The sequence below is a fragment of the Apodemus sylvaticus genome, chromosome 10 (genome assembly GCF_947179515.1).
Source record: "Apodemus sylvaticus chromosome 10, mApoSyl1.1, whole genome shotgun sequence".
Lineage (NCBI taxonomy): Eukaryota > Metazoa > Chordata > Mammalia > Rodentia > Muridae > Apodemus > Apodemus sylvaticus.
The window spans coordinates 3194313-3213239 of record NC_067481.1 but is presented as its reverse complement, the minus strand read 5'-3'; the positions used below and the strand labels follow the sequence as shown (position 1 = coordinate 3213239).

At 54.3% G+C, this 18927-nt stretch overlaps 1 protein-coding gene across 2 annotated transcripts; it reads left to right on the top strand.

Annotated features, from left to right (window-relative positions):
- The first annotated feature begins 766 nt into the window (after positions 1-766).
- Gaa (alpha glucosidase) lies at positions 767-18663 on the top strand. Of its 2 annotated transcripts, none has more exons than XM_052195653.1 (20): positions 767-940; positions 2945-3523; positions 5547-5692; positions 6392-6557; positions 6633-6729; positions 7061-7180; positions 7269-7387; positions 7473-7604; positions 9813-9923; positions 10533-10646; positions 10733-10817; positions 11371-11488; positions 11971-12104; positions 13391-13542; positions 14284-14432; positions 16216-16357; positions 16932-17084; positions 17303-17467; positions 17697-17849; positions 18220-18663. In XM_052195653.1, the coding sequence occupies exons 2-20, from the start codon at positions 2990-2992 to the stop codon at positions 18277-18279; spliced, it is 2850 nt and encodes a 949-aa protein (XP_052051613.1). In that variant the 5' UTR covers positions 767-940; positions 2945-2989; the 3' UTR covers positions 18280-18663. The 2 variants fall into 2 exon arrangements, with proteins under 2 accessions (XP_052051613.1, XP_052051612.1); XM_052195652.1 differs by having other exon boundaries at positions 767-1072.
- Positions 18664-18927: the final 264 nt, after the last annotated feature.

Genomic DNA, 18927 nt, shown 5'->3' with positions numbered 1-18927 from the left:
AGAAGTGGCCAAATTAGGGAAGAGACCTTGACGCTAACTTTACAAGTGTAATCTAACATTTGTTTTGTTTCGTTTTTTAGTGAGGCAGAGGGAATGGGGATAAGGGTAAGATTGTCAGAGCCAAGCTCAGCACATTCAAGCTGGCCAGAGTCCCTTGACCCTCCCTCACTGACTGGTCCTCTCCGCTCTAGTCATCCTGCACACACCGTGCTCTGACACGCCAACAGAGCTGCGGGCAGTGTCTCCCCAGGACTTTCTCCTCTCCCAGCATGGGATGGGGTTGGGAGGTTGGCTTTAATTTCTTGGAAATCTAGAATCCCGGACTCTGCCGGAGCCCGCAGTCTTACTAAGGTAAGATTCTTGGAAGCGCAGTCCATTGTTTCAAAAGGCTGACGGCTGGCACAAATGCCCCCACGGTATCCTGTCCCAGTGGTACAGGAAGCCAGGGCCTTGCACATGGTAGGCCAGTGCTCTACCCCTAGCTACATCTGGCCTGCCAACTTTGGTTTTGCCAACCAGGTGTCCTAGGCTGGCCTCAAATTGGCAATCCTCCTGCCTCTTCCCGAGTGCTGGGATCACATGCCTGCACCACAACCCCGGGCTTATGGCTCAATCTATGACTTTCATTTTATATCAAATGTCCCAGCTCATTTACTGTTTCACCGTCGTAGGTTTTCTGTGCGATCACGTGTTTGACTCTGACTCCAGGTCTGGGCTGGTTTAATCTACTGGAGCTTTTTCCTTGGGCTGCCATCCCAACACCTGCGCACGCTGTCGCCCTCGGCCACCAGGGGGCGCAGCGATAACACTCGCCCGGACTCCAGCGCCTACGCAGGAGGTCGTGTCACGAGGTCCGCGCGGATGAGCCCCGCCCACAGACCACGTGACCCACGCTGCCCGCTGAGCTTGGGGGTCTTCGGCTGCGACAGTGATTGCGCAGGTGAGCTGGGCGAGCTGGTGAAGGCCGCCTCAGGCCTCAGCGCCTCCGGAGGAGCGGCCTCCTCCAGGCAGGCAGGGCCGACTATCAGCGAGTTCCTGCTTGGGAGAATCGAGCAGAGACACCGCGGCATAGGTGAGACCCCCGACCCAGGCAGCCACGCACAGTGACCTTAGTAAGACAGCGGGCTCCCGGCAAAGTCAGGGATTCTAGCCCGTGCCCTCAGTGCCAGGCGGACAAAGTTCCGTGTGTATGTGACGCAGGGGGAAACTGAGGCACAGAGAGACCGAGAACCTTCACTTAAACCTCCGTTGTCTGAAAGGCTGGGTTTGGACTCGCCTGTGCCTGGTGGCGCAGCGATCCAGCTGCTTAACAGGTTAAGCTTGAGGTCAACAGGTTAGCCGTGGCTTCTGAATTCAGTTCCTTCCCGAGTTTGGGTTTTTTTTTTCTCTCTCTCTCTCTAAATTGTGACGGAGAGAACGGGTCTCGGCTGACTGGTCCCTGATTCTGGGACTTTGTTCAGATGCGTGTATTTCTCAGTTGCGCCCTGCGGCCTCATTAGAGGGTCCTGGAAAAAGCAGATTCCCACCCTGCCCGACGGAGTCTAAGCCTGTAAGTGTCCTTAGTTGCTGAATCATGGTCAGTGTCACACATGTCTGGAAGGGCCAGATGGAGCTGGGCCTTACTCTGCAGTAAAGACAAAATGGGTCTCTGGTCTTCGAGCCTGATCCACACACCAGATCTTTCTATTGCTCATTATGGTGGCTCATTATGGCCGCCGGACACCTGAAAGACCAAGGCGTGATTGGAGGGTTGGAAATTGCAGCCTACGCAAGCACTCCAACCCCACAAGATGCTGGAGATCACTCACCATGGTAACGGGTTTCAGTCATGCCTACGTAACCGAAGGCCCATAGAACTGAACAGAGCCGGGTGCCATCTCCAAAGCCAGAAAGCCCAGCGTGTGGGAGATGGTGGCAGGGATCCAAGACAGCCCTGGCTTCATAGCAGGTTTAGGCAAGCATGGGCTCCTGGAGACCCTATCTCAGTATGGCAGCCAAGTGGGTTCAGAGAACGCCCTACCCAGTTAGTCAACACGTTTAAGTGCTGGGATCTTGGGGACCACTCCCAACCATTCTCCACCCATTTCTCTTCTGGATGTTCTTGAGTTGCAGCTTTTAAAACCAACCACCAATAAATAAAAGCGAAGTGTTTTTCTGGGTTCTGTGAGACAGTCTAGTGAATTGCCAGTCTTGGTGCAGGGTTTGAGGGGTGTCCTGGGAACCACCAGGTCTATAGGTAATCCACCATAGAGGTGTGGTGGCAACCTGGGGCTTACACCTGGCATCTAAGTGTGGCAGAGCCCCAGCCGGGTCCTAGTTCACAACCCCCCTCCTGGACTGGAGAACTGGGGAGTCACTAGCGGGAGAAAGTCATAGGAATTGTGGGTAAAAACTGTCAACCAGGAGCACCTGACTCACCAGTGGCCACAGTTGATCTCCAAGTGCTGGTCAGAATATTCACAGCTGGCTCTTCTGCAGCCAGGCCATCTCCTGAGTGTGTCTGGTGACCCTGAGAACCTCCCTCTGTGCTGAGCCCCACCACATCCAGAAATCATCCCAGCTTCTACCCAAGCCCCATTTCCAGAAAGCCCACAACTCCTGCAGCTAGCGAGCCCTGTGGCCTGATCCTGGACTCTTCACCTTCCTCCCCTTGGGGCTGCACTTGGGTGTGGTGGCTCTCCGGCTCTCCCACTCACCCTTCTCTCTCACACAGAAGGCCCCCTGATAGAGTCACATCTGTCTGTACCTGTGTTGTGGGGCCCATGTCTGCAGCAAGCCCTCTGCCTCTGAGAAGCCTGTACCCAGCTTCTACCTGCTTCACCGTTGCTATGGGGATACTCTGGCTACCTCCTTCTGCCTACTGGCAGTGTGTGTGGGCGCTGCTTGAGAACATGTCCAGGGCCCTCTGACCCCCACCCACATTGATACTGACTCCTCTCCTCAGGCCTTCAGAACTGTTCGTGCTGCCCGGGGCCAGCAGGCTTTCACCATGAGATTACGGAAGCCCCTCTGTTCGAACTCCGTGGTTGGGGCCTGCACCCTCATCTCCCTGACTTCAGCAGTCATCCTGGGCCATCTCATGCTCCGTGAGCTCATGCTGCTTCCCCAAGACCTTCATGAGTCCTCTTCAGGACTGTGGAAGACTTACCGACCTCACCATCAGGAAGGTCACGAGCCAGGGCCCCCGCACAGCCAGGAACGGGTTGAACAGCCCAAAGTGGTACCCACACAGTGTGACGTGCCCCCCAGCAGCCGCTTTGACTGTGCTCCTGACAAAGGCATCTCCCAGGAGCAATGCGAGGCCCGCGGCTGCTGCTATGTCCCGACAGGGCAGCTGCTGATGGGGCAGCCCTGGTGTTTCTTCCCTCCCAGCTACCCAAGCTACAGGCTGGAGAACTTGAGCTCTACAGAGTTGGGGTACACAGCCACCCTGACCCGTACCAGCCCCACCTTCTTCCCAAAGGATGTGCTGACCCTACAGCTGGATGTGCTGATGGAGACAGACAGCCGTCTCCACTTCACGGTGGGTACAGGCGTGGTAGACACGGATGGAGCTGGGTCAGGCAGATAACTGTCACGAGGGGACCCTGTGCAGAGACCGTCCCAGGCAGACAGGCCCGGCAGAGCAGAGGATAGGTGTGTGTGTGGATAGGTGACATGTTTCCCAAGGATATGTGTGGTATGACTGCGTGTGGACACGTACTGAGACACCAGGTGTGGCTAGAGTGGCGTTAGAGGCTGGTACAGGTGCAGGTGGGAGACAGGTCAGGAGGTGTGTGTCTACCTCATGCACAGGTGAGTTAAACAATATAAAAAAACTAACAACTGTTTGTGAGACCGGCGAGGGATGGCGCACACTTTTAATCCCAGCACTTGGGAGGTGAAGACAGGCAGATCTCTGTGAGTTCTAGGCCACTCCAGTCTATAAGGTAAGTTCTAGGACAGCCAGGACTACACAGAGAAAGCATGTCTCGAAAAACCAAAGTTCACTGGTGGAGCATATGCCTGACACTTGCAAGCTCTGATCCCCTGCAGTAAAAAAAAGAAATGGGGTCTGGAGAGATGGCTCAGCGGTTAAGAGCACTGACTGCTCTTCCAAGGTCCCAAGTTCAAATCCAAGCAACCACATGGTGGCTCACAACCATCCATAATGAGATCTGATGCCCCCTTCTGGGGTGTCTGAAGACAGCTACAGTGTACTCACATATAATAAATCTTAAAAAAAAAAAATTGAAGACGTGGATCATGCCTGCAATCGCAGCATCTAGGGTGCTATACGAGAGGATTTGTGGGCTGCCCCTCTAGTCACAACCCTGAGGAGTCTGTGCAGGAGAACCTCTGTGAGGGAAATGTCAGCCTGGGCTTCAGAATGAGCTCCAGGCTAAGAGTGAGAACCTGACCCAAAAATTAATCACTTGATTAAAAAGATAAAGAAGGCGAGGGAGAAAGGAGTGCACAGAGAACCAGTTACTGCTCATCTGCACTTCAGGGTTAGTAGATGTTCTGTGTTTATCCCCAGGGAGGCCTCCTTCCCTCAAGCTGTATAGTTGCAGAAACAGAGGCTCAGTGTCACACACAGTCTGCAGCCACCCCCAGACCTGAACTGACGACTATTCTGGAGCCACAGAGGGACTTCAGTGAGGGAGGGAGTCATCGGGGGAGGGGACCTTCTCTGGAAGGGCTTTGAGCACCACTGTCTAGTACCTGTCTCTTTAGCTATTTTATTGGGTTCTTTTACCTACCTTCTCCACCCTCCCAACCCCCCTCCACCTTAGAGAGGAGAGAAAGAAGTTTAGAGAGGAAAGGGGGGGGTCGATCTCTTTAAACTATTCCTGCTGATTGAGGGGCATCAAGTTCCCTGCGGCAATCCAGTTTGTCTCTCTGCTCACAGCCACTTGCGAACCAGCAGCAGCTGGAGACCAGCAGCCTCTCTAGGCTCTGGCGTTTTTATACCGTTTTTATACCGTCTCACAGAGTCCGCAGAATTCTAAATGTAAACTGTGGCCAGCTGGCAGAATCGCGCCCCTCCCAGAGCACGAGACAGTTGTGGCCAGCTGCTGCGGACAATCTGAAGCAGCCCCATAACTCACGCCTGGGATTAAAAGAAAAACATTCACATAACTTTTTAAGGTTTATTATGTATACAACATATTACCTTCACATATGCCTGCAGGGCAGAAGAGGGCACCAGATCTCATTATAGATGGTCAGGAGTCACCAGGTGGTTGCTGAGGTTTGAACTCAGGTCCTCTGGAAGAACAGATAATGCTGTCAACCTCTGAGCCATCTCTCCAGCCACATAGGGTTTTTTTTTTTTTTTTGGTTTTTTTTTTTTTTTGTTTGTTTGTTTTTTTGAGACAGGGTCTCTCTGAATAGTCCTGGGTGTCTTGGAACTCACTCTATAGACCACACTGGCCTCCAACTCAGAAATCCACCTGCCTCTGCCTCCCTAGTGCTGGGATTAAAGGCGTGCGCCACCACTGCCCGGCTCCCACGTAATTTTTTAAGAAGTCAAAATTCTCATTGTACTGTCTCCCCTCTCCTAGATCAAAGACCCGGGTAGTAAGCGCTACGAGGTACCCCTGGAGACCCCACGTGTGCTGAGCCAGGCGCCATCCCCACTTTACAGCGTGGAATTCTCAGAGGAGCCCTTCGGAGTGATCGTTCGCAGGAAGCTTGGTGGCCGTGTGCTGTGAGTTGAGTCCCTAGAGCTTTGACTCCGCCCTGATTGACGGGGACCCTGCAGCCCCTCAGAGCTGCTGTAGTCAGCAAACCTGGCTGCCTCATCCCTAACCCTGCCTCTTTCTGTCTTATTTTCCGTTGCTCTGGTAAACACCACAAGCAAAAGCCAAGTGGGGAAGAAAAGGTGTTTCACCTCACAGCTTCTAGGCCACGCTCCATCACTGCCAGGGCAGGAACTGAAGCAAAGGCCATAGAGGAGTGTCGCTTACTGCCTTGGTCCTCATGGCTTGCTTAGCTTAAGTTCTCATCCAACCCAGGACTACCAGACCCAGGGTGGTCCCACCCACAGTGAGCTAAGCCCCACCCACATTATGCTAGGTCCCACCCACAGTGTGCTAGGCCTTCCCACATCACTCAATCAAAATAAAAAATGCTCCCTCAGGTTGCTTATAGAGCAATCTAAAGGAAGCACTTTCTCAGCAGAGAGTCTTTCCCTCTTCTAGATGGCCCAAGCTTGTATCGAGTGATTACCCAGGTCTTGGCGTGGTGGTGCTTCATTGGGTCCCAGAGGTCCCCTCTGTGGCTTCCCAGTGAGGACTGATGCCTCCCAGGAGAGACACTGCAGAATGTGGAGGTGACCCACCCCAGTGCCAGGGCTGGGCTCTGTGTGGCCCCTGTCCCAGGGTCATCATCTGGCGTCTCCCTGCAGGCTGAACACAACCGTGGCCCCCCTGTTCTTCGCTGACCAGTTCCTGCAGTTGTCTACCTCCCTGCCCTCCCAACACATCACGGGTCTGAGTGAGCACCTCAGTTCACTCTTGCTCAGCACAGAATGGACTCGGATCACCCTCTGGAACCGGGACATCCCGCCCTCGGTAAGAGTCGGGCAGTGGGTGGGAGTGCGGAGGCTGGGGTCCAGGGTGCGAGATGCTGGTCTCTTGTCACCCCAGGAAGGTGCCAACCTCTATGGGTCACATCCTTTCTACCTGGCGCTGGAGGATGGCGGCTTGGCTCACGGTGTCTTCTTGCTAAACAGCAACGCCATGGGTGAGTCACCACCAGACTGGGGCTCTTCAGTTGTCACTTCTGTGGGAGAGCTTGCCTGCCCCAGAGTGTGCCTGTCTCCAGGCGACCTCCGTGGAGAGAGTCCTGTGAGCAGAGCCTTCCTCTCCTCGGTACCTAAGGAGGTCCTGCGTCATTCTCCAGGCTCTCCTGTTCCACGTCCTTCAGGCCTTGCTAAGTGGGGCTCAGAACAGCTGCCCCAGACCCACCCTGCGGGCATCCCCTTGATTCCTATTGGAAGAGCCACACTGCAGCTATGGGCTGAGTTCCCCCGTCTGTGGGGGACTTGTTTCTGAGCCCGAACACCTCCCTCCAGATGTGGTCCTGCAGCCGAGCCCAGCCCTAACCTGGAGGACAACAGGCGGAATCCTGGATGTTTATGTGTTCCTAGGCCCAGAGCCCAAGAGCGTTGTGCAACAATACCTGGATGTTGTGGGTAGGCCTGCCCCCTGCCCACTGAGCGCAGACCCCTGCCCCTCGCCCCACGCCCCCAGTCCCTGCTCACTTGCAGTGCTGGTCTGCAGGATACCCCTTCATGCCTCCGTACTGGGGCCTCGGTTTCCACCTCTGCCGCTGGGGCTACTCCTCCACCGCCATCATCCGCCAGGTGGTGGAGAACATGACCAGGACACACTTCCCCCTGGTGAGTGGGAGTCGGGGTGAGGGCAGCCCCAGCTTCCGTCCTCTCGGCTCCCGACCTCAGTGCCAGCTCCCATCCTCTGCTTCAGGATGTGCAGTGGAATGACCTGGACTACATGGACGCCCAAAGAGACTTCACCTTCAACCAGGATGGCTTTGCAGACTTCCCGGACCTGGTGCAGGAGCTGCACCAGGGTGGCCGGCGGTACATCATGATTGTGGTAAGTGGATCGGATCGCAGCCAGTGCTGCCGCTTCCCTGTGGCCTCTTCCTCCTCCTACCTGAGCCCTTTTCCAGGAGAGTCGGTGATGTGGAGACATTAGAAGTTTGCAGGCTGCTTGTCTGCTCCCCAGGTTCCTGAACTTACCTATGAGCTCAGGGCTCTCTGGTCAACAGACAGGAGCCACTGAACTGCTCTACCTGCTGTAAAGCCCGGGGCCATAATGAGCTGGTATTGGGCTGAGGACCTAGATGTGGTTTGTGCGTCCTCCGGGTCCTGCTCCTCCCTGAGGCCAGCTACTGTGTTCCTGTGGGAAGGAGACATGCTTGCCCTGTGCCTCTGCCCACAGCCGTAAGGTCCAAGAAGACCAAACAGCCACAGTCATGGGACATCTTTGAGGGGAGGGAGCCAGGCTGTGGGAGATAGCGTTGTAAGGACCACAACTGCCTCACCTCCACCTCGGGGCAGCAGTGAGGGCCACCCAGACATCAGGCAAGCTCTCTACCACCCAGCTACACTGCCAATTCCATTTCCAGTTTTTATTTGAGACAGGGCCTCACTAGATTGCCCAGACAGGCCTTGAACTCATAATCCTCCTGCTTCAGGGGTCCAGCCAGCTGGGATGACGAACCTGTATCACAAGCCGTGGGGCAGATTTTTTTTTTTGATCTTTTTAAAAAAACGTGGTCTCATCGTGTAGTGCTGTCTGGCCTATCAGTCACTGTATAGAGTAGACCAGGCTGGCCTCAAACTCACAGAGACCTCCTGCCTCTGTCTCCCAGCGGCTGGAATTAAAGGCGTGTGCCACCATGCCTGGGTACCTTTTTGTTCATCTCCATTTTTAAAGAGTAAGTGGAGATGGAAAGATGGCGGAGCAGGTAGAGCACTCTGCCCTTGAAGAGGACGGGAGTTCAGTGCCTGGGACCCACACTAAGTAGCTTGTCATTTCAGCATCTGCGGCTGGCCTCTGCAGGCTCGTGTGTACATGCACACAGACACACACACAGACACACACAGACACACAGACACACCCACAGATACACAGCACAGACACACATATACAGACACATATGCACAGACACATATGGACACACATGAAAACACACCCACACATACATAGACATAGACACACACAGAGATACACAGAGACACACGGCACAGACACATACACATATACAGACACATACAGACACACAGACACATACATACATGCTGACAGACACACACAATTAAAAGTAATAAGCTGGGGGCTGGAGAGATGGCTCAATGCTTAAGAGCACTGACTGCTCTTCCGAAGGTCCTGAGTTCAAATCTCAGCACCCACATGGTGGCTCACAACCATCCATAAAGAGATCTGACTCCCTCTTCTGGAGTGTCTGAAGACAGCTACAGTGTACTTACATATGAATAAATAAATAAATATTTTAAAAAAAGGAATAAGCTGGACAGTATGGTAAACACCTTTTTTAAAAAAATATTTTTTGTATGTATGTGAGTACACTGTAACTGTCTTTAGACACACCAGAAGAGAGCATCAGATCCTATCACAGAAGGTTGTGAGCTACCATGTGGATGCTGGAATTGAACTCAGGACCTCTGGAAGAGCAATCTGTGCCCTTAACCACTGAGCCATTTCTCCAGCCTGGGTGGTGCACACCTTTAATCGCAGCATTCAGGAGGCAGAGGCAGGTGCATCTCTGAGTTCTGTGCCAACTTGGTCTACAGAGTGGGTTCCAAAGCAGTCGGAGATATACAAAGAACCCCATCTTTAAAATTAAAAATAAAAGCCAAGCGGTGGTGGCGCACGCCTTTAACCCCAGCACTTGGGAGGCAGAGGCAGGCAGATTTCTGAGTTTGAGGCCAGCCTGGTCTACAGAGTGAGTTCCAGGACAGCCAGGGCTACACAGAGAAACCCTGTCTCGAAAAAACAAAACAAAAAAAATAAAAATAAAAATAAAAGGAGCAAATATAATCAACTCGTGTAACTCTGGAAAGCCAGAGGCCGTGAAGGTCACGCATCCAGACTCACCTGTGCAGGGTCCAGTGGGATCTTCACGCTGGCTGACCTATGTCGTGACCTACACCCTGGCCTGTCTCCTGTACCATGCCGTCTCCGCCTCAGCCTGGGCTGGGCTTCTACCTCTGCCGCTGGGGCCGCTCCTCCACCAGGGTTGGCACCTGCCTCCTCACTGCCGGCTTCTCTCCCCAGGACCCTGCCATCAGCAGTTCAGGCCCTGCTGGGAGTTACAGGCCCTACGATGAGGGTCTTCGGAGGGGCGTGTTCATCACCAATGAGACTGGGCAGCCACTGATTGGGAAGGTAGTGTGGGGAATGGGAACTGTGGTCAGGGGGACAGGGTAGCTGTCTAGGGCAAGGGTCAGAAACCATCATGTCCAATAGAAACAGTGGGAGAAGGGTCCTCACTGGGGGTGACTCCTGACAGTCACCTGAGATTTTCTAAGTGGAAGGTGTTCTCAGGCATTATGAGTAGCTAGGCCAAGCTAAGCCTAGCAGACCTTTTTTGAGGCCTTGGGAGGGGAGGGAGGGTCTCCCTTGTCCTCCTTGTCCCGGGGGGCCTTCTGTGAGTTCTGAGTCCCAGCCTCCCCATCCTAAAGTGTCCCTGGCTGTGGAGTGAGGGCTTGTGTCTGATGGTTAGGGGCTACCTCAACCTCTTCCGTGGCTCTGGTTCCGTGGCTCATCTGCCCCACAACCTTATGTGTAGGGTGGCCTCTGCTCTCCCACAGCTGGCTGAATGCCTCTATGCCCTGAGGCATTGTGGGAGAGACTTGTTTGATGTTGATCTTGAGGCTCTCTGATGTCATCTTCGGCTTATAATGAGACTGCTGCTCTGCTCAGGGCCTGAGGCCTGACAGGGCTTTGGCACAGGATCTATGTGGTATTGGTTCTCCCGTCTGGGCTCTTGTTCAGGTTTGGCCTGGATCCGCTGCCTTCCCGGATTTTACCAACCCTGAGACCCTTGACTGGTGGCAGGACATGGTATCTGAGTTCCACGCCCAGGTGCCCTTCGATGGCATGTGGATCGTAAGTGGTGCATCCCTTCCTGGGTACACCCTCCCCTGCCCCCAACTTCTGGGGACCAACCCAGCTCACATCTCTGCCTCTTCCAGGATATGAACGAGCCATCCAACTTCGTTAGAGGCTCTCAGCAGGGCTGCCCTGACAATGAACTGGAGAACCCCCCCTACGTGCCCGGTGAGCCCCGCTTGCCTTCCTGGAGTGAGGACAGTGCTACAGTTAGTGCCTGAAACCAGGAAGAGAGAGCGACCTTCTGTGTGGTTTGGAGGATGCAAAGCTCTCTCTCTGGTTTTTTTTTTTGTTTGTTTGTTTGTTTGTTTTTGTTTTTTGGGGGTTTTTGGGGGGTTTTTTGGTTTTTTTTTTTTTTTTTTTTTTTGGCAATCAGGCAGAGCCACCACAGGACAGAAAGAACCCAGGAGTGAGGTCCTGCAGCATGTGACACAGACATTGTCACAGCTAGCCAGTGCCTCAGGGGAAGGGGATTGGGATGAGTCAAGAGAAGGTAGATGTAGGTTTGCAAGAGGACCATCATTGGTACACCCGCCCTGTCTTTGTATAGTGATGTGCCCCAAGTACCATGGGAGGGGAGGGGAGGGGAGTGGGGCCAGCTTCAGGAGGCTCTGCCCTGGGCAGAGCCCAAGGAGGCATCAATCAGAGCAGAGGTCAAGGAGAGGGCACAGGGTCCCGTGGAGGGAATTCCACCTAAAACTAGTCCTCCTCTCTCACCTAGGGGTGGTTGGCGGGGCCTTGCAGGCAGCCACCATCTGTGCCTCCAGCCGCCAGTTCCTCTCCACACACTACAACCTCCACAACCTGTACGGCCTCACTGAAGCCATCGCCTCCAGCAGGTGAGGCTCCGCCCTGTGCCAGCCAGCCTGCCCTGCGCTCCCATGGGCGTGTTGAGAGGTGGGCTGGCTCCTGTCGGGTCGTGGAAGGAACTGAAGGAGGCCGCCCACACCGCCTATGGGCCTGCGAAGCCTTCACTCCCGAGCCCAATTGGGTTGCTGGTCTCCACCGCGGCTTGGAGCAGGCCTCTCCCCACTATGCCCAGACCATCGTAGATGTTAAGTGGGGGTGTCACCAAAGGGACTCCATGTCTCTGGCAAGGCTCAGATTGTGGCTCCCCTGTAAATGACTTAATCACTGGGACAGAGCTGACTTGTGCTGGCATACTTTAAAGATGGCCTCTCTTTCCCGCCCATTCTGTACTACTAAACTGTCAAGTCCTCCTGGCCTTGATTCCCTTGCCGCTGGCCCCCGTGCTCCGTTCCAGCACACGGGTGTGTATTACCTAGGTGAGCCCAGGTCTCTGTGTTCCCACCCCACTCAGGGCCCTAGTCAAGACTCGGGGCACACGTCCCTTTGTGATCTCCCGTTCAACCTTCGCGGGCCATGGCCGGTACGCTGGTCACTGGACAGGGGATGTGTGGAGCTCTTGGGAGCATCTTGCATACTCTGTGCCAGGTGAGTACGAGCTGCCTGCAGGGCTCTGGGATCCTTTCGGTTCAGGGCTCAGCACTGCAGATAGTATTGTGACAGACTGGGCGCCTGAAACCTGCTGGTCCCCACTCACCTGTGCAGTGTGGCTCACCGAGGGCGCCTTTCTTCTCAGGATCCCTGTGCCCATTTCACCATAACCACCGCTTGAAAAGCCCTCAGACTCCAGTTCTTCTCTGGTCACCCCATCCTGAGATACAGGCCTTTGCTCTACTTGCTTTGGGGAGTTTTGTTTGTTTGTGTTTGTTTTTCGAGACAGGGTCTCTCTCTGTTTAGCCCTGGTTGTCCTGGAACTGGCTTTGTAGACCAGGCTGGCCTCAAATTGATAAGAGATCTGTCTGCCTCTGCCTCCCAAGGGCTGGGACCTGCTACACTTGCAAAAAGTTTTGTTTTTGTTCCAAGAATTTTGTTGCCATTGGCCCCTGTTAGGTCAGAAAAGTCAGGAGCCCTGGAGAGCAGACTAGGGAAGAAATGGGGGGTGGGGGTGGAGCCAGGGCTCCACATGGGCAACTAAAGGGCTTGACTAAGAGTCTGGAACCTTCTAAGTTCCGAAAGACTGGCTTCGGTGTAGGATATGCTCACAGACCTATGAAGGGCCCCAGCTAGCTGAGCTCTCAGAGCTGGAGCTGGCTACCTCAGACTCGTGGGCTGCAGCTCGCTCCAGGCCGTCCTTGAAGAGCTGAGTCTCGTCTTTCTCCTTTTCTTCTGGGCTCAAGTCTCTTAATGTTCAGAAACTGCCATAGCTGAGGGCATCTTTCTGGGAATTTAATGTCACAGAAATACATCTGTGGACAGTGACTGGACCAAAAGTCTGCAACCAAGGAGTGACCGAGCCACACCTCAGGGCAAGGGGGTGTGGCTTGTGCCCCGCACAGCCTTGGGGGCCCTTCGTTCTGCTCTGGGTCCGCTGGGCATTGCTTCTGAATGCATCTCTATCTTTACAGAGCCATCTTCCCCTGTGGTTTTGTCACATGACATTTTCCTCAGGACCACATCAACCCCTTCACCTTAGTGCCATTACATTCGGGGAGCTTCTGTTTCCAAATGAGGTCACAGCCACACATCCTGCACCTCAGCCTATGGGGCTCTGGGTTGCTCTGCTGACCCTGGGCCTTAGGACAAGTGGACACCACAGAGGACTGTGGGCTCTTGCCCATCAGCAGGGATGGCAAGGCTAGGCTAGACCTGGCCAGCAGGCCTGTGTGTCCAGCTGCTGTCTTGGTAACCTGGTACCACTTTGCCTCTGTACCCAGAAATCCTGCAGTTCAACCTACTAGGCGTGCCCCTGGTCGGGGCGGATATCTGCGGCTTCCAGGGAAACACGTCAGAAGAGCTCTGCGTGCGCTGGACCCAGCTGGGGGCCTTCTACCCCTTCATGCGGAACCACAATTACATGAGTTCCACGGTAGGTTGGGGTGGCAGGGGCGTCCCTGCCCATCTAGACCCTGTCCTAGTAAATCCCATACCTGCTGGAAGAACCACTCTGTGCCCTCCTCTCCACAAAGGATGACCAACAAGCTACTGGTTCTTGGGGCAGAAATTCTGTTGAACCCAAGGCCTAGGAGCCTGGCTACTTCCTGTTCTAGCGTGCTCTCCTTCTGCAGCTTAGGCAGAAGGGTTCATTTCATCATTCACCTCACAGTTATGAAGGGAAGTCTGGGCAGGAACTAAAGCAGACCACGGAGGAACACTGCTCCTCACAGCTCTCAGCTTTCTTTTTAATGCAACTCAGGACTGCCTGCCCAGGGGGTACCACCCAGGATGGCCTGAGACTTCCTATAGCAATCATTAAGAAAATGCTCACCTGGCAGTGGTGACGCACGCCTTTAATCCCAGCACTTGGGAGGCAGTGGCAGGCAGATTTTTGAGTTCGGGGCCAGCCTGGTCTACAAAGTGAGTTCCAGGACAGCCAGGGCTACACAGAGAAACCCTGTCTCAAAAAATACCAAAAAAAAAAAAAGAAAAAGAAAAAAGAAAAAAAAAGAAAAAGAAAAAAAAAAGAAAATGCTCCCCCTACCCTGCCTTAAGGGCCAGTCTAGTGGGGCCATTTTTCTCAAGTGAGGTTCCCTTATTCCAGGTGATGCCAACTTATGTCAAATGGACAAAATGTTAAACAGCTCCTGCTTTGCCCTGTCTGCCCACACAGGCTCAGGAGCCGTACAGGTTCAGTGAGACAGCACAGCAGGCCATGAGGAAGGCCTTCACCTTGCGCTATGCCCTTCTGCCCTACCTGTACACGCTCTTCCACGGCGCCCACGTCAGAGGAGACACGGTGGCCCGGCCCCTCTTCTTGGAGTGAGTTGCCCCAGACAGGGAATGAACAGCCCACATGTGTCCCTGGGAGGACTGACCAGAAGTCTTCCAGTGCCACCGAATTCCCTCCTGCTGTGGGTGTTCTCACAGGCCAAGCAGGCTCCAGCTGAGGGCGACCAGAGGGCTTTGTGCTCCCAGGCCTCCTAGACCTCAGCTCAGCTCGGGGCATCTGGAGTATGGAAAACTGGCTGGGATACCCACCAGGCTTGGGGCTGACAAAGCTTCCATGAAACAAACATGTCAGATCCATTTGGGGGTGGCTTAAGAGAGGACAAGTAAGCCAGGCGGTGGTGGCGCACGCCTGTAATCCCAGCACTCTGGGAGGTAGAGGCAGGCAAATTTCTGAGTTTAAGGCCAGCCTGGTCTACAGAGTGAGTTCCAGGACAGCCAGGGCTACACAGAGAAACCCTGTCTTGAAAAAACCAACCCCCCCTCCCAAAAACGGAGAGGACAAGTAAGAGATGTAAGAGATGTCTCATCTGTGTCCCCAGACAGGACTCTGCTTACATAGAAGGCCTCACCAGTGGGCAGGCAGGAGATGGTTCTTGGGTAGGAAGGGAAGCAGCGCACTGCAGAAAGCAGCGTTCTCTTAGACCACACATGGATAAGTTCCAGACAGACTGGATGGTTAAATAGCCATTAGGCTGGGCATGATTGGTTGATAGAGTGCTTTCCTTAGAAGTATGATGGGTCAGGTTGGATTCCCAGAGCTTTAAGAAGCTGGGCATGTGGCATGTGGCTGTGGTGGCACTCAGGAGGCAGAAGCAGGTGGATCTCCTGTCTTTGAGGCTCCTGAGTTTGAGGCCAGCCTGGTCTACAGAGAAACCCTGGCTCTAAACAAACAATGGCCATCCAAACCTGGACGTGCTGTCTCTTGTCTCTATCCAGCACGGGCAGACAGCTATGTCCTTGGGGCTTCACTGGCTACTGGCCAGTCAGCCTGGCCTCGTCACCAAGCCTTAGGTCCCAGTGAGACCCTGTCAACAAAGACCAGGTAGATGATAACCAAGGATCAATACTAAAGGCTGTCCTTGGCCTCCACAGAGATGCACAGGCATGTGCAACACACACAGTTTTAAGCAAGTGTAATTTATTTACCTAGAAGCATTCCTCCACAGGAATGAACGTAACCAAGGCTGTCAGACCCAGTGGGGGCAGGTGCTCAGCCTGAGCGTTCCATGCAGACGTATGAGGTCACAGCTGTGCACACAGAATATTTTTGACTCCCTGATGGATGGCTTAATTCCACAAATGGAGTTATCTGTAAAGCATGGCGATCAGTCATGCCCCTGGCACTGTCATCTTGCCTCAATGGTCAGAGCAGAGCCCAGGAGTGATGAGGTATGAGAGGACAGCTGGGGTCTCCAGGTGTTCAATATGGCTGCCGTGAGAGAACTGGTGTCTGTCAGGTGGTCAATATGGCTGCCGTGAGAGAACTGGTGTCTGCCAGGTGTTACATAGTGGCTGTTGGTCAGTGACATTTTGGGGATGTTTCCTGATCATTGATGCTTTCTTTTCCACATTTTACAAACTTTTGATCAGATGGATGGCATCACCATTTTGAGATTCAGGAAACAGTGAGCAAAGCCAGAGATTCCCCAGGGCTTCATGCCTGAGCCTGGAGGTTAGAAAAGCAAGAGTTGCTCTATGCTCTGGCACAAGTATCCCAGATCCTCTGGTCCCTGGGGTTCCCGACTCCCTGCAACTGAACAGCCGGTGCCAGAGCCCCCATCACCAGGCCCTCACCCCTGTGTCTCCTGTGAAGGTTCCCCGAGGACCCCAGCACCTGGTCTGTGGACCGTCAGCTCTTGTGGGGGCCGGCCCTGCTCATCACACCTGTGCTTGAGCCTGGAAAATCTGAAGTGACCGGCTACTTCCCCAAGGGCATGTGGTACAACCTGCAGATGGTGAGTCCCGAGGACCCTATCGTACAGAGGCGTGGTGGGAGCTAGAGCGGCCACGCCCTCCTAGCCTGCCAGTGACAGCGAGACTGCCCAGCTCTGAAGTCCAGGCTGTATGCTGGATCCTCATCTGCACAACTCTTATAGATCAGCTCTTTGCTGTAAGCCCCACTTCTTAGTACACTGTAGCTGCCTCAAGACACCCCAGAAGAGGGCATCAGATCTCATTACGGATGGTTGTGAGCCACCATGTGGTTGCTGGGATTTGAACTCAGGACCTTCAGAAGAGCAGTCAGTGCTCTTACCCACTGAGTCATCTCTCTAGCCCTGTACTTTCAGAGGAGGAAATTGAGTCTGGAATAGGTAGCTTTCAGGGCCCCACAGCCATTGAGGCTGAGCCAGACATTCCATGCTTAGCCCAACACCAAGTCCATCTCTGGGTCACAGCTAGTCTCAAGAGCACACACAGACCACCACACATAGCTAGCCTTGGGGCGGGGGGCGGAGAACGTGGCTCTGAGATCCAGCACGGCATCTTGGGTGCTACCTGGGACCCTTCTGATGGGACTCCTTCCTCCAGGTGCCAGTGGAGACCCTCGGCAGCCTCCCTTCTCCACCACTGGCCTCATCCTTCAGATCTGCTGTCCACAGCAAGGGGCAGTGGCTGACACTGGAAGCCCCGCTGGACACCATCAATGTGCACCTGAGGGCGGGGTACATCATACCACTGCAGGTACTCAGACCTCAGGAAGGACCGAGATGGCTTTGGGGGGCGGTGGCAGGGAGCTGTCCCTGGGCACAGCCTGCTTTCCCTGGCTGGAACTGTCAGGATACACCCTTGGCAGTCAGGGAGACACCGAAAAGGACAAACCTGGGTCTACCCAGCACCAGGCCAAGGTGGTGATCATACATGTCCCTGGGGACATGACATGTGCCCCACCCTCTGCCCAGGGTCCCAGCCTCACAACCACAGAGTCCCGAAAGCAGCCCATGGCTCTGGTTGTGGCATTAACGGCAAGCGGTGAGGCCAGTGGGGAGCTGTTCTGGGACGATGGGGAGAGCCTTGCGGTTCTGGAGCGTGGAGCCTACACACTGGTCACCTTCTCAGCCAAGAACGTGAGTCCCAGGGCCCGTCCAGGCTGGTGGGTAGAAACATGGGGGGTGGGGTTGTCGGGGGATGGGGTTGTCTTGACCTGGTGAAGGGAAGGACTGGGCCAGAGTACCCTGTGGCCAGCATGTCCCTTGTGTCTGCACAGAGGAGGTTGCCTGTGAGTCTCTATCCTGGTGGGCTCACTGTCACAGTCCTATGACACTTTTTTTTTTTTTTGGCTCTTCATATTACCAGAATACCATTATAAACAAGTTAGTGCACATGGCCAAGGAGGGAGCGGAGTTACAGCTGAAGGAGGTGACCGTCTTGGGAGTGACCACAGCTCCTACCCAGGTCCTTTCCAATGGCATCCCTGTCTCTAATTTCACCTATAACCCTGACGACAAGGTAAGAGGGCAGGTTGAGGATTGGGGATGGGCATGATCGAAGAGGGTGCTGAGGACCCACTTGGTGCAGCCAAGTCAGACATGCTCCTGGGAGGGAGACGGGCACTTGGACCTCACAGAGTAGAGTGGGCCAAGTGGAACCTCACCCCTCGCCATACCAACCTTTTAATACGGCAGCGATGGCGGAGGCTATGAGCTGCTAAACAGAACCTTGCTCCCAATGTAATCTAATGCTGGTTCTGAGGCACTGGTCGGTCTACCTTGGGGAGGGGATGGCCTGGTGTCTGCTCATCACCTGCCTGTCTCCAGAGCATCTGGGGCCTGCCTAGGGGAGGGAACCACTTGCCATTGAAGCTTCTTCCATCTTCCAGAGCCTGGCCATCCCCGTCTCACTGCTGATGGGAGAGCAGTTTCAAATCGATTGGTCCTAGGAGACTACAGAGGCCTCCAGGGAGGCAGCACAAGCCTGAGCCAGATCTGGCTGGTGGCTCCTGTAAGGACCTGCGTCCTGCTCGCCTGACACACCCTTGAGCTTTTCCCATCGTGTTGCTGCATGTGCCCCTGAAGCTCTGTGTTGTTAGGAGGAGAGTGAGGCCTGCCTCACCTGCCCTGCCCCAGCCGTCTGTCCTCGCCTCACACTGGAGAATGTGGAGCTCAGTGTGGGGACATGGTGTCTGCACCAACATCAGGCCGTGTGGCCACTGCAGCTGTGACCCTACAGGGACAGAGCTGGTGCCGTCACCGGGTTCCCAAGACTTGAGAAACTTACTGTGAAGTGTACTTACTTTTAATAAAAAGAGTATCGTTTGGAAACAGTTCTCACATCACCTCACATCTTTATATCACCTTTGTGTCACATCTCTAAGCACCCTCCGGTCCCCATGTCACCCTCTGGTCCCCAACCACCTTCAGGTCCCCATGTCATCCTCCAATCCCCATGTTACTTTCAGGTCCCCATGTCACCCTCCAGTTCCCGAGTCACCTCAGGTCCCCATGTCACCCTGTTTTAGAACTCCCCACTACTGAGTTAGCAAGAAAATGTGACAGGGAAGTATTGGTGGAGGTGACCTGCTAGAGCA

Excerpts from the sequence above, each read along its gene's own strand:
- Gaa (XM_052195653.1), top strand. The coding sequence starts at position 2,990 with ATGAGATTACGGAAGCCCCTCTGTTCGAACTCCGTGGTTGGGGCCTGC. Across the intron at positions 6,730-7,060 it reads GCTAAACAGCAACGCCATGG|ATGTGGTCCTGCAGCCGAGC; the intron begins GTGAGTCACCAC and ends ACCTCCCTCCAG. Across the intron at positions 7,181-7,268 it reads ACAATACCTGGATGTTGTGG|GATACCCCTTCATGCCTCCG; the intron begins GTAGGCCTGCCC and ends GCTGGTCTGCAG.